The 24,159-nt window shown below is 46.4% G+C and overlaps 1 protein-coding gene and 1 non-coding gene across 10 annotated transcripts in view; one reads left to right on the top strand and one right to left on the bottom strand.

Annotated features, from left to right (window-relative positions):
- The first annotated feature begins 2,328 nt into the window (after nucleotides 1–2,328).
- The window catches only part of ATXN7L1 (ataxin 7 like 1), a 360,884-nt gene continuing 339,053 nt past the window's right edge, over nucleotides 2,329–24,159 (top strand). Inside the window, exons 1-3 of one of the 9 annotated variants that reach the window (XM_033862906.2) lie at nucleotides 2,329–3,047; nucleotides 3,955–4,162; nucleotides 4,670–4,738. In XM_033862906.2, the coding sequence (XP_033718797.1) occupies nucleotides 3,982–4,162; nucleotides 4,670–4,738 (250 nt within the window). In that variant the 5' untranslated portion in view covers nucleotides 2,329–3,047; nucleotides 3,955–3,981. The remainder of the gene's footprint in view (nucleotides 3,048–3,954; nucleotides 4,163–4,669; nucleotides 4,739–24,159) is intronic. The other 8 variants (XM_073810165.1, XM_073810164.1, XR_012334179.1 and 5 more) reach the window with 8 other exon arrangements.
- TRNAG-UCC (transfer RNA glycine (anticodon UCC)) lies at nucleotides 23,088–23,160 on the bottom strand. The gene has a single exon. It is a non-coding gene; the product is annotated as a tRNA-Gly (tRNA).

Below are 24,159 nucleotides of genomic sequence, written 5' to 3' on the forward strand. Positions count from 1 at the left end.
ACATCAAACAATTCCAGGGATGCCTCATTTTAATGGAACATGTCATTTTCTCTTCATCGCCTCCAGGTAACTCCCAACATCGGTTTAAGTAGGAAGTAGGGTGCGCACACAGCGCCTCAACCCAAGCAGGAGTTTAATATCCTCAAATGAGAGAGCTAATATTCCCTCCTCTCTTCTTTTCAATAATGTGGTGAAACAGCACATGAATCACACTAAGCGAATGCTGGCTCTGTATTTGATGCATTTCCCCAGAACCAGGTGTTATTCACATTAAATAGGTATTTTCCATTGTCATCTCCATTGAACTGATTTCTTTATTTGGTCGTTGGGAGAGTCTCCTTTTTAATTAAACCAACCACTGTCATTTTTCCAAGAAAGATAATAAAACAATAAAAATATTTACACCCCTTTTATCTTCCTAAACATTAATCATGCGGGAAGAAGGTGTTACCCCTCTGCTAGACAGTTTTATCACACAGACATTATACTAACGTGCTTTAAATTACTGTTTTGCAGGTCAGCTTATTCCTATTAAGGATGTATAAGATTCTTGTCACTAATAATATTTGTGACTATTTACTACCAAAAGGAATTCAAGTCTGCAATAAATTTGCCATATACATAGTTGGTATATAAGTATAGACATGCATATAACAATATATATGCACCACGCTGACCCCAATACTACTCCCAACTGACCTCAATTTTCATCTAAAGTCAAGTGTAAAAATCTAGTAGTTGGATGAGCAATGCCTTCTTCATTCTCTGGCTCCCAGCGGTGTAATTTAATCGACAGCCATGTTATCCATAGTTACGAAGTCATAGGTGGGTTATAGTTTCACAAAGATGGTATTATTATCTCCATAGTCAGAGAAACTGTGGAAGGTAGAGTAGAAACTACAATTATACCTTATAACTCTAACTGCAATAACGTATACGTGTTCTATCAGTTAAACATGGCAATGGTATCCAAAGTCTTGTTTTGTAGAGAGGCCAAATCACTTTTAGATTCCAGCCCATACTTTACTATGTTGCAAACTAAAATCCCCCCAGCTAGAAGGGAATAATGTTTGGGCTGTCGTATCATCTTCAGGGTGCTGGGCAGAAATAACTTGAGAAACTCAGCTGGGGTAGTAAACTAATGTTAAAATAGTGAACCACTGCACCTTAGATGCCCTTACTTTCCCTGCTGATAAACAAGCTTTGATTTTTCTTGAGTGACTTAAAGTGGCTCCCAGGAGAGGAGACAGAATTTTCTGGAAGCTCAAGTCACTGACTCCCAGCCCCTGGGCTTGAGTCCTTCATCACTGTACCCTCCACATACCTCAAGGAGGGTAGGGTTGTAACAGCCACCAGTGTGGTGGCATCGCTGTCACTAAAGACTTTTTCCCAACAGTTACATCATGACCTTGTCCTTGGTGAACTCTCTATAAAGTAGTGATTGAGTTTAAATAGCAGAAACTTGAGTACCCAAAGGATAAAGATAAATTACTATACTCAGCATGTAGGAGATACTAGTGTAAACCAGCTGCACAAAGCTGGCCAAAAATTTCGAGAAGGATGATACACAGTTCACAGGAGGCTCAAAAGAGGAACAAGGGAACGTTGCTCAGACTCTTCCTTTGTTAAACGTATTTTTCTAGTAAGTTTTTTGTTAACCCATCACTTTACACCCAAACCATTCTGTATTAGTTATCTATTGCCATGTAACAAGTTACTTAACAACTTAAAATGACAAACGTTAAGGATCTCACAGTTTATGTGGATCGGGAATACAGGCTTGACTTAGCTGAGAACCTCTGCCTCAAGGTCTTTCACAACTGTGGGCCAGGGCTGTGGTCTCATCTCCAGGCTCGATTGGAGAAGGACACGCCTGTAAACTCTCGTGGCTGTTGACAGGAGTCAGCACCTCACAGGGTACTGAACAAAGAGCCTCACTTCCCCATGGCCTGTTGGCCAGAGGCCTCCCTCAGTTCCTTGCCACATGTACCTCGCCAAAGGGCAGTTCAGAACTGCAAGCTGTGGCCTTCCCTTAAAGCAGGCCAGTGACAGCAAGAGTGAGCAAGACAGAAGCCACAGTCTTTTTGGAACCTAACCTCAGAAGGGACATCACTTTGCCACATTCTATTTGTTAGAAGCAAGTCACTAGGTCCAGCCCACAGAGAAGGGGAGGGAATCACGGAAGGGCATGCAAACCAGGATGTGGGGGTCATTGGGGTCATCTTAGAGGCTGCCTACCACCCTTGCATGCACAATGAGGAATAAACACCAAAATGGAAGGAAAATTGGAAAGCTGTAGGGAAGAAGAAAATGTTCTATGATCTAATTACTTCTACCTCTGAGCTCGCTCTCTCCCTTTCCCCAAATCCAGTCATACAACGTGCTCTCTGATGAGGCCCTTCTTCACATTGTCTCTCATACCTGTCTCCTCCTCTCCACCTGCATGGGACCATCAAAGTTCAGGCCTTCCTTTCTTCACATAATGAATAGTGCAGCACTACTTTTCTAACCAGCTTCCAGAGTCCAGTACATCCTAAACCTGGCTTTGAGGTACAGGATGCCAAGTGCAGGAGCATAAGATGACAGGCACAGCAGACCTCAGTACAAAGCAACTTCAAATCCATGCTCTTCAGCCATGGGGCAGAAACAGAGGTTGTAAGAACTAAAAGGGTGCTGGGGGAAATGAGGGAAATATATTGATTGTGGGAGAGTGTCCGTATATTTTAGGTAATTCCTAGTAAATTAAATGACTTTTTTTTTTTTTTTTAAGAGAGAGATACCAGAAGACCTTCTAAGGCCTTTGCTGCCAACCCCTAGGGAGAGGGGGGGAAATCTCAATTAAAGCCTCAAATGTCCAAAATCCAGAGAAAATTTAATGCTTCCTTTCTAGCTGGCCAAAGAAGTTAAGCCTGAAGTGAATTCTCCCAGCAATCAGATTCCCGGCCGTCGGTTGCACGCGCTAATCCGGGCCATCCTCATCTCACAGTGGGGAGCGCTGGAAACGGCTCCAGGGGCTTGGCCCGCTAAGCAGCATCCTCCGACAGTGGGTGAGTCCGCTCTCCCACTATCGTGATCCTGGAGCAAAGTCTACGCAGTGGTTCTCTGAGAGCCGGAGACACGCGTCGCGCGGAGAATCTGGGGGGACCCCGGCCCTGAGTTTTGAGCTTTGAACGCCCCGCCGTCTGAGATGGGAAGGCAGCTCCTCTCGCTGAGATGGGAAGGCAGCTCCAAATACATATCAAAATATGTATTTGATATATGTATTTGTCCCATCTCGCTGAGATGGGAAGGCAGCTCCAAACTCACCTGCTTTTTAGAACCACTTCCATCTACCCACTGGTCTCAGCTCCCAAAGGCATCCGCAGAATCCTCCACGGCCCAAGGTACACCGTGAAAGAGAAGACACGGTGGAGGGAGAGGTGGCTGGGAGGAGAGGTCACCAGGGTCCCCTCCCTGGCTTGGGGTGGTCGTCGCGGAAGGGGGCTGCTCGGCCCCTCCCCACTAAGCGGCGGGGATCCTCGCGGGGGCGCCTCGCCGTGGGCGACAGGCACCGGCGAGGGAAGGACGCGCTGGAGGGGCTGCGTGCAAAAACTTTCCGTCCTCGAGCGCAACTCTGCGGGGAAGACCGTCCTATCCACGGCCCCAAGTCGCGCCTCTCTCAGGCCATCCCCGACCCCTGCCCGCACGCCCAGCCCTTGCGACCCCGGCTCCCGGGTGCCGGCGGTGGCCACGGCGCCGTAGCATCCCAGAGCCGGGCGCTGCAGCCTCGAGTCCCGGCGCGCGGCCCCGCCCCCGGCGGCAGGCGTGCGGGCGCCGGGCCTCGGGGCGTCTCTCTGGTGCCCCTGGCGGCGGCGGACGCCGAGAGCCGAGCCGGGCCGGGCGCTGAACGCCGGCTCCTCCTCCTCGCTCTCTCCTCCTCCTCTGCCTCCCTCCCTCCCTCCCTCCCCCTTTCAGAACACTCAATGTCGGAACGTTCCGAAGATGACGTCGGAGCGTTCTCGAATCCCGTGTCTCTCGGCTGCTGCTGCCGAAGGAACAGGGAAAAAGCAACAAGAAGGAAGAGCAATGGCGACACTGGATCGCAAAGTGCCCAGTCCGGAGGCGTTTCTGGGCAAACCCTGGTCCTCCTGGATCGACGCCGCCAAATTACACTGCTCCGACAGTAAGAACCCCACCGCCTCCTCCTCCTTTTATTACCCTGTAACCTTTCCATTCACCTAGAGCCACTGGGAAAAAGTGTGTGTGTGGAGAGAGAGTGGCCCCCGGTGTCCTCCATGCTTCTCCCTCTCTCTAAATAAATACACACAGAGACAGATCATCAATGCACAGAGAGAGGCCCTGCTGCCAGGGCTGTCTGTCTGTCTGTCTGTGCCCGCTCCCCGTGGCAGCCCGCGGGGTGGGCTTTCACAGCCCCACGGTGTATCCGTTCAAAAGGCTACTCTGTTGCTGCTTGCATAGTTTTTTTGGTACCTATCTGGGCCAGGTAGATGGAAATACGGACTTGGGAGAAAATGTTGCATTGTCAATTTTTGAAAGATTTTCATATCCAGTATTTATATCGATCTGTTTGCAAATAAACACTCTCCCTCCCCCCCTTGACTTTGGCTCCCCCCCCTTTTTTTCTCTTTTTGTCCTTATTTTCTTTTTTCCTTTTCTTTTTCATCTGCAGATGTAGATTTAGAAGAGGCTGGAAAAGAGGGTGGAAAAAGCAGGGAGGTTATGAGGCTTAATAAAGAAGGTAAGTGGAGCTACTGGCATCTTAGTGTTAGCATGTGTGGCAGAATCTTCACAGGATTTCGACTATAATGTGAATTGTTCTGCTGGGTACAGAGTGACTAAGGCTTGTCAAAAATTGAGCACGCCCAGGTGACTACTGCTTCGTGTTAACTTCTTTCAAAGTATAAATACAACTGGGGGGTAGAGGCGGGGAGGTTGTTGACGGCAGAAGTTTCCTGCACTTCAGCTGGAGTCCACATTTGGACCTTCTGGTGCATATCTGCCATTCGCCTTTGGAGCATCATTGCCAAATGGTGTGGGGTGGAAGTCGCTGAAATGAGGAGCGGGGCTCCCTTCACAAGCACCCCAGCCTTCCTCGTGGGTAAATACACAACAATTTAATGAGCCCGATGTGGTCAATCATCCCAGCAGCTACTTCTCCACTCTCCCCTGAAAGCCATGGTACGTGGCAAACCTTTGCAGCAAGTTACGTTTGGCACACTTTGTGTTTGGTCACAGATTGTTATGTGGTGAGCAGGGTTAGGGGCATCTGTGTGTGCAGCCCCCAGTCGGTCACCCATCTCTGCTTCCCCAGCGTGGAATGGAAATACAGTACCTGAAATGGGACACAGTGAGTAGCTAGGTCATCCCAGATGGAGGCAGGCGAGTGAAGCCACAGCCTACTGGAACTGGGCATCAAACACACATGGTCGTCATAAATAAATCATAGCCTATTTGCGTTTGCAAGCCTGCCATATGTAACTCTGACCTGTGGGCTTCACATGGAGCAACTCCAGAGGCCACTTTCTGCTGAACAAATGGATGGGTTCATTTGAATTGTGATTTACTAACTGGTGTCTTGTAAACGTGGTTGGCTGAAATTGGGTGTGGGAGGAGGTGCAGGGGGGCAGAAGAGGTTGGCAGGAAGTGTTGAAAGAGTTCAGCCATAAGTAGGCCATAGGAGCCTGGCTCATCCAAAATGAATGGAGAAAAGGCCATTAGACACAAAAGAACGGTCTCCCTCATAAACCACGGTGTCACCCTGGTAGGCAGCTGAAACCTGCTTGGAAAGATGGAACTCATTTTGTGGATCACACCTCAGACAGACGGTTTTCTGTGCCCAATCATTTCCTGACCATCCAGTGAGAGGAGAATTTGTGCTTCAGAAAAAATGACATGGAGGTTCAAATGCATGCATATTCAAGGACAGCGCTCTAGCGTAATGTTTCTGCTAATTAAGCACTTTGGGAACGAAACCTTATTCTAAAGATGTTTGCTTCTAAATATCTTAGTGTGATCTTGACATGTGTCTTTAGGATGCACAAGGGAATGATGTCAAGTGGCCTTCTTACAAGCGGCAGCTTATTTGTGCGCAGTGTCCTTGTGTGTTGGCATTGGAAAGTATCACTGGAGATTGTTTTTCTTCACAAACTGTTAACATCTTTAAAAGCTTACGGGGGGCTTCCGTGGTGGCGCAGTGGTTGAGAGTCCACCTGCCGATGCAGGGGACGCGGGTTCGTGCCCTGGTCCGGGAAGATCCCACATGCCGCGGAGCGGCTGGGCCTGTGAGCCACGGCCACTGAGCCTGCACGTCCGGAGCCTGTGCTCCGCAACGGGAGAGGCCACAACAGTGAGAGGCCCGCGTATGGCAAAAAAAAAAAAAAAAGCTTACGGGACTCAGTTATCAGACCGCTGGCAATGAACAGGTTTCCACGAAAGGAGATGAAGTTGTAAAAACCTTTAAAGTTGAATAAAGGTCATGGTATGGCCCAGAATTGGCACCTCTCAGACCTGCGTGATAGATTATGACTATAGCACACAAAACTCATATTCTGCACCGTTCTCTGGGCTTCTGGTTCAAAAAACTCTCATTCTCAGATTCTCTTTGCATCATGAGAAATAGATTCTTTTAAGGAAAGAAAAAACGTAAAGCTCTCCTTTCCTCAGAAGTCACAAGTGGTACATCCCGCTTATTATATCCTTTTCCTGTAAAGGTACAAAGATTTAGCTCCTAATGATATGCATTTGCATTAAGGACCCCCACTGTTCAGTGTAACATGCAATTGCTGAGTTCACCAAATAGCCATGGATGGGCTGAAATCTCTTTGTTCGTGGGCCTGGTGGAGTAGGTCTGGGTTAGCAATTCCTGGAGGTCTTCCTGGCATGTGCACACAGTTTTCTTTATGGATAGCGTATACATATATGAACTATATATCTCTTCCCCATGGTGAGGAGTTTAAAGGTTGAGCTGAGACTTGGTGTCAGGGTGTTTGGTTGCCAAAGTTCCCGGAAACACTGGTTGCCTTAGTCTCGCTGTTGGCCTTCTTGTTGGAGTCATTGTGTGGCAGGTCTCAGGATGAATATGGTTGTGGATGGATCTCTGCAGGACAAAACGTGGCCTAGGTGTGATTGTGTTTCTCCGTGTGTGAGCATCCATAGACTGACCGGAATGTCATCAACAGTAAGCAGGTCTTGAGATTTGTGCTTTAATAGCAATGAATAGATAAAGTTTAGGAATTCCAATTAAGAAATGAAGGCATATGATCCAGATTTTGATATTTTTTTTTATTGTGGTAAAATAAACAGAACATAAAATTTACCATTTTAACCATTTTAAAGTCTACAATTCAGTGATCCTAAGTACATTCACCGTGTTGTACAGCCCTCAGCACCATCCATTTCCTGAACGTTTTCATCATCTCAACCAGAAACCCTGTCTCCACTGTATAATAATTTCCCAGTCGCCCTCCCCCAGGGCCGAGCCCTGGAAACCTCTGTTCTATTTTCTGTCTCTAGGAAGTTGCCTATTCTAGATACTATATATTTGCAATATGTGTCCCTTTGTGTCCAACTTCTTTCACTTAGCATCATGTTTTCATTGTTCATCCGTGTGGCAGCGGGTATCAGAATTTCATTCCTTTTTATGACTGAATAATATTCCATTGTATGTACATGCCATGTTTTGTTTATTCATTGTCTGCTGATGGACATTTGGCTTGTTTCCACCTTTTGACTATCGTCAGTAATGCTGCTGTGAACATTGTGATGTGATATTTTTTATAGACTAAGCTCAGGGAAAAAAATTAGGCTGGGAAAGTGAAAAAATAATCATTTTACCCTCTGCCTCCATCTGGCCACAGCTTCAGAAGGTACAGGAAGGACTTGCCAACTTTTGAACAACCTGATTATTGTGAGATAATTCCTTCTGCGTTTCTTGAACCTTTTTCTACTTCAATTCTCCACGTATATCAGTATGAAATGTTAACTGAATGCTTTGAAATTTCTGTAGTAAAGTCTTCACATTCATGTTATTATTTTGTCCAAAGTTAGCTACAATTATGGTCAAGAGGAATTTGGCAAATAACTTTTGAACCTTGCCAGATCATCACCTGGGTTCAGAAGGTGTTGTTAATCCCGTGCTTGTGTGTGGTCATGTGGTGTTATATTGAGGGCAGCCTGAAGCGGTGAAGGGAGCAGGGGAGAGGACTTTAAGCCCGCTTCCTCATCCCGTATAATATGACCTTGGGAATATCACTTCCCTTGTCTGGGCCTGTTTTCTTTCTTGTAAAGTAAGGGAGTGGATTAAAAGTCTCCTGAGGTCCCTTTGAGACCTCTGAACCTAAGTGTCTCTGTTGAATGTACCTACATTTGACATGCAGTCATACTAGACAGGCTGTTTTTTGAAGAAACTTAAAAAAAAAAAAAAAAGCAAGCCCTCACATTAAAAATACCTTACACTACTACATCCTGGCTTTATTTTCTCCTTTTATAATCTCTTGGTGGCAAACCTCACTGCATCTCCTACAAAAGCATATTGTGCTGCAAATAGTTTGTGAATGGTATGCGGCCTTGAGGACTCTGAGAAAACTGAGGGTCTGAGTCCAAAGCCCAGGGTGATGTGTTCCCCGTAGTGGAGAGGGGGTTGACCTCAGTCAGCTTGGATCCATCAAGCACTGAGATTTCCTAAGAGGAGGAGTCCCAGAAACCTGATCAGCCTAATCTAATATGTGAGCTGCCATTATGATAGAAAATTCCAAGGCCATTCATCTAGCTAACCTTTTAAAATAATTTTCTCACTCCAGCTTCATAGATTTATTGGAAGACTTTTTTCAAACTAATTGGGGAAAAGCTCTGTGATTTAGAAAGATGTCTCCCTTTTCTAATTGCCTCACCTGAACTTTTTTTTTAAGAACGTCATTTCATAAATAAGGACCAGGTGCCTATGGCTCGTAAGTGTCCTGGACTATACAGCTTCGGAGATAATAACAGGGTTGTTATAAGGATTTACTGAGGTGATACAAAGGGCTTAGCACAAAATAAGCACTTAATGAATATGTGCCGTTATTATTTTTTAGATGTTATTAGGATTATCATCATCATGTATTAATGAAGCTAGTTCTAGAAAATTTTATTATTATAACCAACTAGGACTTTTAACTAATCAGTGATGAACAGAAAAGATATACTCAATCAGAAATTTCATTTTTAGAGTAAACCATGTTATACTTTTATAAAGCTAAGGATTTTTTAAAAACTGATTTCTGTGCTATCCATGCTTTTAATGGAGTACAGCTGATATGTAGTCGTTGATAACTTTTATCAAGAGCTAGAGAAAAATACTTTGGCATTTTGGGGCTTATGGCTGAGAAAGATTTACAAAGTTCTTTCTGGGGACCAGGAGGTCTAAAAAATAATTTTTTTAATAATCGATCAGTTGTTTAATCTGATCAGTGAAGATAGAAAGTCCTAATAGATCATTGTTTGGGTCTTTTGGAAGCCTACCCTCATTACTTCGGGCGTGTGTGTGTGTGTGTGTGTGTGTGTGTGTGTGCGTGCGTGCGTGCGTGCGTGCGTGTGTGTGTGTGTGTGTGTGTGTGTGTCAGTGTTCCCAGGTGTTTCGATTTGATGTAGGTAAACTTGTGGAATGCTTCCAGTTTGAAAACTGTTCAGGGGACAGTAAGATCTTGCTGTGACTGTGAGAGTTTGCTGTTCTCCTGAGATGCTGGTGGAGTCAGGCTGGTCTACAGGAGGAAGCGCGGAACGTGGGAATGTATTCAACTCAAGTCTAGGAGTCCTGCGTTTATGGCTGGATGGGAGCAAATCGGAGAAAAGATGGCAACTGACCTGGTAAGAATGGAGGGTTCTTAGAATCCAAGCCAGGGAAGCCAGCGACAAGTGGTGGTGATTTCTAGTAAACTGCGGACAGTTCCCCTTTATCCTCATACGGACAACTCCATTATCTATGCTAATAGGCGATAGGAAGACACCAAGTCCACAGGTTATATCGATAAACCTCATCTTCGCCATTGATTTCAACTGCTTTCTCCATTAAGCCTACCTTCCTCCCCTTTTGCTAACGAGCAGCAACATTTGTTCACTTTGGCGCTTCATTATCATCTCTCTTCTTTTGCCCAGTGCTTGGGATGAAAGGACATGAGAGACAGAGTGGCCTCAAGGTGGTAGGGAGGAAAGATGAAAAGGAGGAGAAGGGCTTGGAGAATGAATCAGCTTCACAGCTGCATCCCGCCGATGGAGGGCGGGGGGCGGGGAGCGCCAGAACCAGGGCGGCAAAGCCGAGGGAGGGGATTTCCAGCACCATCTAGTTTTGAAAATACACAGCCTTTAAAATGACTATCTCTTTAAATATACAAGTATTTCCATGTGCCTGGGTTCTCATGTGGAGAAAATGTGGCTCTGGCTCCTTCCAGAAGGTACGGTCACCTTGTGCTGGGTTCTCGTCATATGTCAGTCTACAAGAATGATGCTTTTATCTCTGGAAAATGTAGACTGTTTCCCTCTGTCTTTCTATCTCATTTAAATGCTTCTTATTTTTTAAAAATAATGTTCACGTGTTACAAAGTTGAGAAGGGTATGCAGTGAAAAGAAAGTCTCCCTTTTACACTTGTCCCCAGTTGCTTGTGTATCTTTCCCAAGATAGTCTATGTGCATTCAAGTAGACACATAGATAGTTTTTCCTGCCTGCTTTCGCCACATGGCTGACAGCATCCTATAAGTATTGCCTAGTGTCTTGCCCTTTCCATTTATCTTAGGGAGTGGTCCGCATCAGTTCATGAGGAGCTACTGCAGTGTCTTTTTGGTGCCTGCTTAATGGGAGGATGGTTTAAGCCTCTGGGTGTCTTGCTTAGTTTTTAATACCCCCTCCTGCTTTCTTGGCCTCCGTCGTGCATTTGAGACTGACAGTGGGACAGCACTGGGCTAGGCCTGGGGGGACAGCAGTGAAAAAGCGCAGCCCTTGCATTGTGGCGCTCCCATCCTAGCAGCCAAGGCAGACATTAAAAAAGTCGTGGCGACCGTGGTGAGTGTTCTGAAAGGGAAAATTGGGGTACTGTTGGAAAGCACGACAGGGGGCCTAATTTAGGTTAGGGGTTCAGTGAATGCCTCCCTGAGGAAATCTTACTTATGCCAAAACCTGGAGAATGAATGGAAGTTATCCATATGCAGGGCTGGGTGGGACGGAGCTAAAGGAAACAACATGTGTGCAGGCCCAAAGTGAGAGAATGTAGAATGTTCTAGAAACTAAAAAGTCTGTTGCTGGTGTGATGATAGCAAAGCAGAGAGTGGTCTAAAGTTTCTCAGCAGGAACACTACTTCTTTGTGGTGGGGGACTGTCCTGTGTGTTATAGGATGTTCAGCATCCCTAGCCTCTGTCACTAGATTCCAGTGGCACCTACCCCTCCCTTGAGTTGAAAAAACCAAAAATGTCTCCAGACATTGCCCAAGGTCCTGGGAATGGGGTGGCAGAGTACCACATCACCCTGATAGAGAACCAGTGGTGTAAGGTGAGGCTAGAAAGGCTGAGAACACAAGAAAAATAGACTCAACAATATCCTGCTACCATCTTTCTGTTTCTTAGGCCTGAGTTCCCGGTGAGGCAGCCTTACTGAATGCTTAGCAAGCACGCGTGGAGCAGTGACTGTCCCCCGCACGGTGCTACCTTTGGGAGCATCTAAAGAGAGAAGACTCCATCCCTCATGCAGTTCTCCTCCAAAGGTTTCCGAGACGACCCCTCCAAACCTTTGTGTCCATTCTGTAGTAAATGGTGACAGCACTGAGATTCAGGTTCTAATTCCGGGTGGCCCAGCCCTCCCTCACTGCGGGTGGAGGAGACCCCAGGGCGCCGATTCGGATAATGATGGCATTTATCGTACGGGGGTCCCTGATGTCAGAAGCGTCACGGTGAAGCATTAAGGATTTCAGTTTATATTTAAAGTCAGGCTGGAAATACAACTGGCGTTCTGTGCAGTTGATTACCCGTGGGATTTGTCTGAAATGGGGATCCACATGATGGAAAGCAAAGCGGCTGGTTTCAGGATTTCCACATTAAGGATTAGAAAATAGGAAGGGCAGAAGAGGATCGGATTCCTGAGGGCTCTGGCCTGTGTGCCAAGTGGTCTGTGGCATTATTTAGGCCTGGAAGGCCATGTTCACTCTAGCCAGTGGCTCACAGAGGCCTGCTGCCTCCGCTTCAGAAGTGATTTAGGGAAGTTAGGCAGATTTGGGTTTTGCCTGGTTTTCTGTGTACATCGTGTTTATATCCTTTGGGCTAAGCTTTCATTCATGACGCTTTGTTTCATTCATGACGCTTTGTTTCATTCATGACGCTTTGTTTCATTCATGACATCCTTTGGAAGTAGACGTAAAATAGTAGCAGCAGACACAGGGAGACCCTGTCCTAATCAAATCCCTTTTATCCAAGGACCCCATCCTCTGAGGTGGCCCAATGTTCGTGTCTGGAAACTAGGGTCATTTAGTGACTGCAATAGAAGTGACATCACCAAGAGGGTGACATAGGTCATTCCCGACTTTGCCCCTCCTCACAAGAACAACTACCAGCTATTCACGGACAAGACACCACTGGAGAAAATCCTAGAACACAGGGGTGAGGCTGAAGCACACCTCTGTGCCACAGAGAGCAAGACAGATGGCTTTAGAAGGGTCAGAGGGGCAGCTACACGTGACTGCGTGCCCCTGCCCCAGGCCAGCAGCACCCTTGAGGAGACGCTGCCCCTCTCCTTGCAGAGGACCGCAGGGACATCCACACACCCGCCCCAGTGTGTGGGTCACTTCTTGGGAGCCCTGATGCCAGTCTTGCCTCGCAGGGACCACGGGGGAATCTCCAGGGCTTGACCACTGGGAGTCCAGTCATGACCGCAGCAATCAAAGGTAGCTCTGATGGAGAGCGAGAGGGTTGGCCGGTGGGTTGACCTTCTTCCGAATTGTAGAAACTGAATGTCAAGCGCTGACTTCCGTGTGTGTCTCTCTCCTAAAATTCTTGGTGCGATGTTCTGCCGAGGTGGGGCTCCCGGCTAATGCTGGTTGGCTGGCTCTCTCTTACTCTCCTGTGCCAGAGCTCAGATTGGCCACATCAGCCAAATGGACTTGGATTTGGACCCTGAGGCACTTGAACTAATGATGAGAGCCTAGGAAAGCCCTTCCTGCAAGTGAGCTGAGGCCGAGGACCCTTACCATGCCAGCGTTAGACTCGGCTACGCAGTTGCCTCTAAGTCAAGCTGGAATTCCACTGTGGGGAAAGCTTTTGTTTTTATGTGGATGCTTTATCTTTGTACCTGTGGTTTCATAACACAATTCTGCTTGCCAATTTCAGGGATCAGGTGCTTAAAGAAAAAAGGAAACCAAGTAAATACTCTCTAGGGCAGGACAGAGTAACATCAGGAAGATAAAAGTGACTCAGTGACGGGCTCCTTGAACATAGGAGCAGTTATCAGTGTACCTGTTCTGTGAAGCCAGTTGCGGTTCTCTGAACATTAACAGTTCAAGGACCCCTTTTGCCGGGGGATTGTGGGAGCAGGGGAGCTCTGTGACCCTGCCGCAATACACCAGTAGGTCATGGAGTCCTGGGTTGGGGGTGGGGAGACAGGACATCCAAACTGATGACACTAACCAGGGTATGGAAGATGGTTGAGACACATTCCTAGTTTGGTTGTATCAGACCAAGGTGGTGTCTAGCTCTTTCTCAGAGCATAGTGGCCACAAAAAGACAAATACCATATGATTTCACTTATATGAGGTTCCTAGAGGAGTTATATTCATTGAGACAGAGAGTAGAATGGGGGTTGCCAGGGACTGAGGGAGGGGGGAAGTGGAGAATTTGTGTTTAATGGGTACAGAGTTCCAGCTGGGAAAGATGAAAAAGTTCTGGAGATGGATGGCGGTGACAGTGAACTGAACATGTAAAAATGGCGAAAATGGTAAATTTTCATGTTATGTCTATTTTATCACAAAAGTGCATTGGCATTGCAGGCTTAGAAGCTTCATGGAGCATTATTTAAATCTGGACTCAGCCACTTAGTAGCTGTGTAATAGGATAACTTTTCTGAGCCTCAATTTCCTCATTTTCAGAATAAGAATAATAGCAGCTCTCAGGGTTGATGTGAAAACACATGAGATACTATGTGGCATACAGTAGGTACTCAATAATGTAAGCTTCTCTTATGGTGACTGTCACTTTTACCAGGAACTTGGGTCCTCTTCCTTGCCTTAGCCGAGCTGCCACTTCCAGGGGACAGACGGCATCCTTACTGCTCCAGGAGTGTGCCTTGACTCACTAGACATCTTTGGTCAATATTTTGTACCTCATGCTTTAAGGATGCCAGGAATAAAAACAAGAAGAGTTGGACCCATGTCCCTGTGCTGTGAGTTTTGAAGGGCAAGTCAGTTTCAGTTTTCCAAAGTGTGGTCATTTGGGGGACCCTGTGTTGAAATCACCTAGGTACTTAGCATCCCAGGCTGCAGTGACACTGAATCTGAAGCACTCAGAGTGGAACACAAGAATGTGCATTTTAACACGCTCCCTAGGTGGCTCTGATGTTTACTGAACTTTGGTTACAGGAAGTGGCTCTCGACCCTGCCCACCTTGGGAATCCTTTGTGAAGCTCTTTAAAGGCCGAGGCACCAGGACCACTCCCAGACACTTGGATTCCGTAGGTCCAGTTTAAGGGCTTCCGGGGAGCTGCTTATATGTTTTTTAAAATTTCTTCTTCTTCTTATTATTATGTGTTTTTAAAAATAACAATCGTAGCTGCCATTTACTGGGCATTGAGTAGGTGCCAGACATAGAGCTAAATGTGCGTTTTTCTCATTTAACCCTCATGACACTCTCTAAGGCAATTCCTGTATCAACCTCATTTTAGAGATTAGGAAACTGAAGCTCAGCGAGGTTAAGTGGTTTACCCAAGGTGATATAGCAGGGAAGAAGAGCTGGGATTTGAACCCAGAGGCAGGCTGATTCCAGAGGCAATACTCTTAAGCACTGTGTCATAATGTTGCCCTAGGAGCAGGGCTAGGACTAAGGGGAGGCCGGCGGGGCCCCCAGAACACACGTTTAAAGATGCACACACAGGCTACTGCAAATGCAGAGCGAGGGCCTCCTTAAATGCTGCACTCGAGCACCTCACTCACCTCACTCACCTCACCCTAGTACCAGCCCTGCCTCAAAGAGCATGTTCTTTAAGCAAAATGGTTATAGTTTTCTTCCCCCTCATGTGTGTAAGCCTGTGGCCTGCTGATGGGGCCCCAGGTCTCCCATCAGTGAAATGCTTTCTCATCCCAAGGCCCCAGCTCTGGGGCCTCTGTGGTCAGAGCCCTGGCCTCAGGGAAATCTCAGGAGCTGACTTAAACTGTTCCTTTTTGGGAGAAGGTGTTAGCAGAGATGGTTGCCAAGCAACTCCAGGGGCATCTATCTACAGTGATGATTTCTCTTTTTTTTCCCCCTTTTGAACATCTTCTAGGCCGCTTTTTAGTTTCCCTCTTGGCAGTGGGATTGTTAGTGATTTCATGAAGGGTGTGCTCCTTTGGATGCTGGAACGGAGATTCCTTTTCAGTACCCTCCAGTTAGAGATGACCTATTGATGGGCAATGCGCCTGCTAAGTTGGTGTGAAAGACCTTTGACTTCTTCAGCCACAGAGATACCCTAGTTGTGACTGGCTCTGAGGGGCAGTGACAAAGAAGAGTCTGTGACTGGACTGGCTGAGAGAGGCACAGAATGCATCTCCCACATGAGGATAGGGCGACGTGGTGATGTTCAGGTCCATGACTCTGGATTTCACCTACTCCCCATTGACTAGGGTACTTAGCATTTTGTACGTGGGGACCTGGCTGGTCCTCAAGGAACTGGATGAAGATCTCTCTCTCTCTCTCTCTCTCTCTCTCTGTCTCAGTGGTTTTAGAGACCAGGGGATCCCTCGACATGTGTTTCCTTTTCAGCACTGTCCCTCCTACGCAGTTCCCTCATCAGCGTGGGGTTTCAGGTGACCTTTGATGGGCCCTAGTCCCTTGGTCTGCCGGCCGGTGTTTTGATCCTCCTGAAGAGGCCCAGAGCTCGTGGGCTGGAACACCTTTCCTATGTGATGGAATCTGCCGCAGACTGTCAGGAAGAAAGGGGAACACTGGGAAAGTGAGACCGGTCACGTTTGGGTGAGGCTGGCTCCATTCGGCCCACCCACCAATGACAGCCCCGTGACCCTCGTCCCCAGACTCCAGGCTTCTGTTCCTTGGCACTACACCCTTGACCTTGACCATTGTGTCCTTCCTCACCGTCTTTTGCAGAAGCAGGGCAAATGGACTCAAATGAGTCCTGTCACTTTCAGAGGCTCAGACCAAACACGTAATGGCAGAAGACCTTTGAAAAGAGAGATGGCTCTGTTTTGTGCAAACCCAATATAGAATAATCCAGCCTTGGACCGATTAGGGGGCTGTTTGCTTTCCAAACGAAATTATTGGGGATTTCATTAGATAGTAGACTGCCCTTGAGCTTTTTGAACACCTTATTTTCTTTTCCAAAGATTTGGTGATGCCCACTTTTTAATTAATTTATTTATTTTTGCTGTGCTGGGTCTTCGTTTCTGTGCGAGGGCTTTCTCTAGTTGTGGCGAGCGGGGGCCACTCTTCATCGCGGTGCGTGGGCCTCTCACTATTGCGGCCTGTCCCGTTGCGGAGCACAGGCTCCAGACGCGCAGGCTCAATAGTTGTGGCTCACGGGCCCAGTTGCTCCGCGGCATGTGGGATCTTCCCGGACCAGGGCTCGAACCCATGTTCCCTGCATTAGCAGGCAGATTCTCAACCACTGCGCCACCAGGGAAGCCTGGTGATGCCCACTTTTAGGCCTCTCCTGCCAACCCCTCCCAGCTCCCCCCTTCCCTCCAGGGTTTGCTCTGTGGCAACCCGCCCTTCTCCTTGCTCACGCCTCTGGCATACTGCATTGGAAAGCCCCTCACAGGCATCCTTACTGCACCCCCAGTACCCCCCAGACCCAGTGCAAGTGCAGAGCCTTCTTTGTATCTTCCCTTAGCCAGTAGCTCTAGAAAGACCCTCCCTCCCTCCCTCCTCCCCTCCCCGCTCCGCGTAAGAGCAGTCCCCTGCCTCTCTCCCATCCCTCCTGGCCCTGAGCCCCCATCCCAGGCTAGCCCGCCTCATAGCCAACCTAGGTTTTTATAATAGCTGCTTAATTGGCCTCCCTGTCTCCGTCTTCCCAGAATACCAATTCAAAATTAATCTCCCGAAAAGTCACATTTTATCAGGTTGTTCCTGGAATGAAAACCCATCATCACTTCCCCATTGACCACAGTTAACGCAGTGTTCCAGGTCCCCTGTGCCTCAGTCGCTTCAAATCCTGACAGGCGGTTTGCCCCTTACGAGCCCTGTGCCCGTCTTTGGTTTTTGCCTTCCTCTCGTTCTGCGGGGCCGAAGCCCCAAACACTCTGCGGGAGCTTCCCCAGCTTCTCAGGCTGCGCAGCCCGTACCTCGACCCCGTGCTGCTGGCCGTACCCATCATGCACTTTGGCCCCTACATCGTACACTTCCTGGCCATTCCATTGCTCACCTGATGTATTATTTTCACAACTGCATTATAATCTTGTGGATTTGGGGGGAAGGGAGGAGGGACCACATCATCCCTTTTTCTTTCCTGAGTTATTTTCAACTAATAAGAGTGTTACAATTCAGCTAGACATCCAGTTTGGTTTTCAGGTACGTGTCTTGTGAGACCTGTATTTTTATTTCTTTTTTTTTCTTTTTAATGTGGTAAAATACAAATAACATAAAATTTACCGTCTTAACCCTATTTAAGGCTACAGTTCAGGAGTGTTAAGTACTTTCACATTGTCGTGCGACTAATCTCCAGAACTCTTTTCATCTCGTAAAACTGAAACTCTGTATCCTCTAAACAACTGTACATTTATATTTTCGTTTTTAAAAGCAGTGTGGAGATGACCTGTGAGTTTCTTTGATTTAGCACCTGATTTTTTGAAGTTGTTGAGATTCTAAGAACTGGCAGGCCTCCTGAAGCTTCTGTTCAGGTGACTATTTGGAGCCACAATGCAAAAAGGCCCAGTTCAGCGTAGCGTGTTGCAGCCCCAGGATCCTCCGTGAGTTCCTACATCAGTGGTGAAAATGCAGTGCAAAAGCACTGTAGTTTGGGCCCAGCGTCACAGACACCTTTGAGCAGCCTGAAGGTTCTCGGTTCGGATTTGCTGATAAACCCAGCCCCCTGCAGCCTTGTTTCTTTTTTGCCCCACCATCTTAATGTTAAAATTAAAAATTTTCCCATGTATCAAAAAAGTTGAAATAATAGTACCACGGTCATTCATATACGCACCCCTTAGAGTTAAAAATCAGTTCACATTTTATCTGATTTCTTATAAAGATATATATTTCTGTATCCTTTGAAGATCAGTTGTAGACATCATGCCACTTCACCTCTAAATATTTATCATTTTGACACATCTTGATTGTGTAACCTTGAGCTACTCACTTAAGTTCTCAGAGCCTCACCTTATATAAGTATGTATGTGTGCTTTTGCTGAACCATTTGGAAGTAAGTCAGAGACAGCATGACACTTCACCTCTAAATACTTCAGCATGCATCTCCTAAAAATAAAAGCATTCTCCAACATAATCATAATACCAGTATCACACTTAGAAAACTAGTGGTAATCCCCGAATAGCATCTACTATTCGGTTTGGATTCAAATTTCCCCCATTGTCTGTCCCCGCCCCCTTCAAAAAGTTTATAGCTGCTTTTTCCCGTAGATGTTTTTTAAATATGTATCCAGGATCCCATCAAGTTTCATGCATTACATTTGGTTTTTATGTCTGTTTAGTCACTTTAAATCTAGAAGAGTGCCCCCATGGATGTGTGCATATATATGTATAGATATATACAATATATGCATATGTATATGTTTCTGTATATACATGTATAAAACATTGCTGTTTAAATTGCTTCCCATTCTGATCTGTCTGATCACTTCCTCGTGGTGTCATTTACCTTCTTTCTCTATGCCCTGTTTTCCCTCCATACTGGAAGTTAAGAGCTGAAGTCTCAGATTCAGGCTCGACATTTTGGAAAGAATACGTCCAGGTGATTCTGAGGGCTTCGTTAAACATCTCATCAGGGGCACATGATGTCAGGGGTCCCATTATTAGGTATTGATCACTTGGAAAGGTGGTGACCACCTCTCCACTGCAAAGAGATGCTTTCCTTCTGCAATTAGCATGCCATTTTGTGGGTTATGCTCCGGAACCGAGTGAGAACCCTATTCCCCAAAAAGAAATTTCTTGGAATCATCTTAGCCTCCATTGATGATCCTTGCTGGATCAGTTATTTCTTTGGGGGTCGTGGAATGGTCATTTTCAAATTCTGTCATTCTGGGAATTTCCTGGCAGTCCAACAGTTAGGACTCCTTGCTTTCACTGCCGAGGGCGCAGGTTCAATCCCTGGTCAGGGAACTAAGACCCCGCAAGCCACGTGGTGCAGCCAAAAAAAAAAAAAAAGTTCTGTCATTCTGATCTACATTTACTGGCTGGCATTCATCTGCAAAGACCTCTTTCTCATCAACAGGGATGGATGAACTGTTAAGTTCCTCCTAAAAAGGTAGAGTTACAGTTCCCCCTCTAATTACCAATTTTCAGAGTAAAGAGTTGAACACCTGTGGTTTGAGCTAGGGAGGGCGAGGGCAAGGACTGGGCATATTTCAATAAGATGCATGAATAGTGTGAAAACCCATAATCAATGGGAAATTCTAGATAGCTAGAGTGAGCTTTGTATGCAGAGCTCAGAAGTAAAGTATGACCATATCTTGGTTGGTAGAGTATGAGTTTAAAAACATTGAGAAACGTTTTCCCACAGGCTCAAGTGACCCTCTTCTTTAATTTGGGGAAGGAAGAAGATAATTATACTTAAAATAACCGCTCTCCCATCTTCCAGCAGGAGCCCAGCATTTAGCCTGGGTCCGGTGAACTGCTGAAGTTAATGGCAAACCAGGATGAGTGGTACTCCTTAGGTTCTGAAGCTAGAGCAGTGCTCCCTGCATCACCCATTCACTAGAAAGTGACCAACGGCCCGGGCACTGGGTGGGGCAGTGTGCAGGATGCACAGGTGCCGTAGCCCCGGCCCTGCCTTCCAGGAACTCGGGACTGAAATGTGAAATTCATTCACGTTGTGAATGTGGCTTGCATGAGTGGGGCCCAGGGAAGGAAGAGATTTCAGTCTGCTGCCTGCATGACCTTTGACCTGGGGGAAGGGGCTCTTTGCTTTGTGGGTCTATTTGGAACACAGGGAAGGGTGTATAATTGGAGCCAAGTTATTGTTTGCGGAATGAGTGAATGAATGAATGAATGCTTCATCATGGATGGCTAGGACTTGAACTAGGCCTAATGAGGGCTGTGAGTTCCCCCAGACAGTTGCTTTTGGAAAAAGGAGTTAGGGTGAGTCCTGGATGTGCCATGAGTACTGAAGAGAAACAGTTTGTAATATATTCCAGTGGCACACCCACTCAATACCCACAACACAATTTAGTTTTTTATGGTATTTTGAGGAAACAGGCGCCTTTTTTGTCTGGTAATGTTTGTTGCTGTCTCTGTTCATTGTACTGGGAGGAGGGTCAGTGTCTCTCTGTCTTTCACACACACACACATTTTTAGGTCTTAATGCTCTGGAAGTTAATCTGGAAGTTCTTTTCTATCAGAACCAATGTTGTGCTAGTAAATGCTTAACAACCCACTCTCTAAACAAACTTGCACATGTACATGTATAGGTTTATTATACAATTTACTGATAAAAGGCTGTTTAGCATACAATTTATAAATCATTCAATATTTAATACTCTTTATGGTAAATTTCATATCATCAGTTGATTCTTGCAGAAATCTTTTGTTGATTTTTGCCAAATTCTTATGCCCCTGGCTGAGCTAAGGTCGAAATTGACAAACAAGTGTCCATCTGACATAAGTGCTGGTTGATATTTTCATTTAAGTCCGTGGGGAAGATGAAAGTGAAAGAACAAAGATGTATGTGGGAACTTTGCTTGATTGTTGGTGACAAGAGTGACTTCCTTGCTGAATTGGATAATAGTTCTCAAGTGCTACCAAGAGAATATGGCCTCACTTCTGTGTTTCTTCAAATACAGCTATCAACATGATATGCTTTTTTTCTTTTTTTTTAAATTGGAGTATAGTTGATTTACAATGTTGTGTTAATTACTGCTGTACAGCAAAGTGATTCAGTTATACATATATATGCATTTGTTTTCATATTGTTTTTCATTATGGTTTATTACAGGATAGTGACTATAGTTCCCTGTGCCATACAGTAGGACCTTGTTGTTTACCCGTTCTATATACACCAGTTTGCATCTGCTAATCCCAAACTCCCAGTCCATCCCTCTCCCACCCCCCTCCCCCATGGCAACCACCAGTGTATTCTCTATCGACATGATATACATTTAAATTTGCATTACTAACGTTTTCTCCGTCACCTTCTTAGAACTAGGTAATCGAATAATAAATCAAGCCCTGATTTGTAGCATTTGATGATTTCTGTGGTGTAAGCTCTCCTGTCACCACATTTCAAGCCATCAGTATGCTATCACTGAACTCAGAGTTGGGAAGAGATGTGCATTAGAACACTTAACATAGGATTTCCTCCTCAGTGCAGATAGAGCAGATGTAAAGAACTTCAAGAGCAGCAGTTGGCAGACTATGGCCCATCAGTGAAATCCTTGTCACCTGGCTTTGAAAATAACGTTTTATTGGAACACAGCCATGTTGAGTAATGTATGTATTGTCTCTGGTTACTTTTGCACTCACCACCATGGTAGAGTGGAATGGCTGAGCAGAGACCCTCAGAACCTAAAATATTTACTACCTGGCCCTTTCTAGAAAAAGTTCTCAACCCCTGCTCAAAGCATAGATAATAGTAAAATGTAGCAAGGTGAATAGAAGTGGTAACTTTTGAGTATTTATTCTATTTTTTAAATATAATACATTTAATTTGAGCTTATATAATTTTTAATCATTTCTTAATTGGCTCACCAGATTCCTGAAAATTTAATAATCTGCTCTTGTGAGCCTGTACAGGCCAGTCCCAGTTCACCATTGAAATGCTTTGAGGGGTTCAGCTTGTAGTGCCAAAAAATGAAGCTCTCACTATTAGGAAGAAGCAGCTGACAACACCAGATTGGAGGGGGAGCCACAATGAGAGGGACTGGAGCTGCTTGAAATTGTGGTCTAATTGTCCGCAGAAATCAGAAGAAAGCATTTTTGAGGTTAGTTTTCATATTTTTTTTTTCCCCCTTCTTAGGGTCTGGGGTTTGTTTTGGTTTTTCAAATGAGTTTTCTTCAGAGCTAATTTAAAAACTCAATACAGCCTGCGTTTCTGACCAAATTTTGCATGCATCTGTCTCGAGCCCATTTAGGCCCTGACAGACGCCCGGCAGCTTTCTGAGCTCCCACAGATGTTCTGTGTCCCGAGAAAGGAGGACTTCCTGTTGCTGGCCGAGAGTGAGAGGCGAGGTGGTCCCAGCCGTTGCCTTGTGCAGGGGTTTTCCTTGCTACCACTTCCTGCCGGGTGCCTTTGAATGGATTACAGATGGTTAGAAAAGACTTCTTGGCACAGCAAGAGGACCAGTCTCCAGTGCTTTGTGGGGAAGGATTTATAACAGGATGGTAGTTGATGCTGACCCAGAACGGGCCTGGCTGCCCAGCCTTCCTGGGGAAACCAGCTGCCTGTGGGTGGAGGGGAGGGCAGGGAGAAGGGGATGTTTACATTCATGTGGCACCTTTCATCCAGGGGGGGCTCTCAGATGGCCGCGTGTCCAAAGGTGTTAGACCCCTGTGGAGGTGTGGTGCCCGGGGATTATGTACTGGGGTCATGTTCTTGGTGTGTCAGGCTCTTATGGGAAGTATAATAAATCCTCATATCTTTTCAAAGTGAGGTAAGGGCAGGTGCAGCTGTTGCCTTTTTTTTTTTAAGTCACAGTATAGAGCACATTTAATTTTTACATGCTTTTTTTTTTTTTTTCCCGGTCACGCAGCACGGCGTGCATGATCTTAATTCCCAGACCAGGGATTGAACCCGGGCCCCCTGCAGTGGAAGTGCAGAGTCCTAACCACTGGACCACCAGGGAATTCACATTTAATTTTTAAACTTTTAAAAATATACCTAACATAAAATTTACTATTTTAGCCATTTTAAAGTGTTCAATTCTGTGGCACGAAGTACGTACACAGTGTTGTGCAACTATCACCGCTATCTGTTTCCAGAAGTTCTTCAGCATCCCAAACAGAAACTCTGTATCCATTAAATCAGTGGTCCCCAACCTTTCTGGCACCAGGGACTGGTTTTGTGGAGACACGGTTGGGGGGTGGGGAGGTGGTCCAGGCGGTATGCAAGCCGTGGGGAGCGATGGGCAGCGGCAGGTGAAGCTCTGCTCGCTGGCCCACCGCTCACCTCCTGCTGTGCAGCCCTGTTCCTAACAGGCCTCGGACCAGTAGCAGTCTGTGGCCTGGGGGCTGGGGACCCCCGCATTAAACGATAACTCCCCATTCCCCCCTCTCCTCAGCCCTGTCAACCTCTCCCCTACCTTCTGTTTCTAAGAATTTGCCTGTTGTAGGTACTGCAGAGAAGCGGAATCATATGGTATTTGTGTTTTGTGACTGGCATACTTCACATAGCATCATGTCCCCAAGGTTCGTCCGTGTTGTAGCATGTGTCAGAATTTCCTTCTTTTTATGGCTGAATAATATTTCATTGCATATGTGTAGCACGATTTGTTTGTCCATTTTTCCATTGATGGACACTGGGCTGTTGGCCCCTTTGGGCCACTGTGACTGCTGCTTCTCTGGACGTGGGTGTCAGATGGAGTCAGACGGAGGCCTGGAGAGAATCGGTTTGTCTGAGATGATTCCTCAGCCCTTCCGAGGTAACTCAGCTCAGGTGCGTCTTTCCGTCAGAGCTGCCAGGAATACGTGTGCAGGAGGCCCCGTGTAGGCGTGCCAGCCGAGGGGTCGGAGGAGCTGTGACACCCTGTCAGCTGCATCTGCCCAAGGCTGTTTTACTCTGCAGCGGAGTCCTGCCAGGGCGGAAAATCTGAGAGGCCAGATTGCACGTGGCCACCGCTGCTTTT

This window comes from Tursiops truncatus, chromosome 9 (genome assembly GCF_011762595.2).
Source record: "Tursiops truncatus isolate mTurTru1 chromosome 9, mTurTru1.mat.Y, whole genome shotgun sequence".
In the NCBI taxonomy this organism is placed as follows: Eukaryota; Metazoa; Chordata; class Mammalia; order Artiodactyla; family Delphinidae; genus Tursiops; species Tursiops truncatus.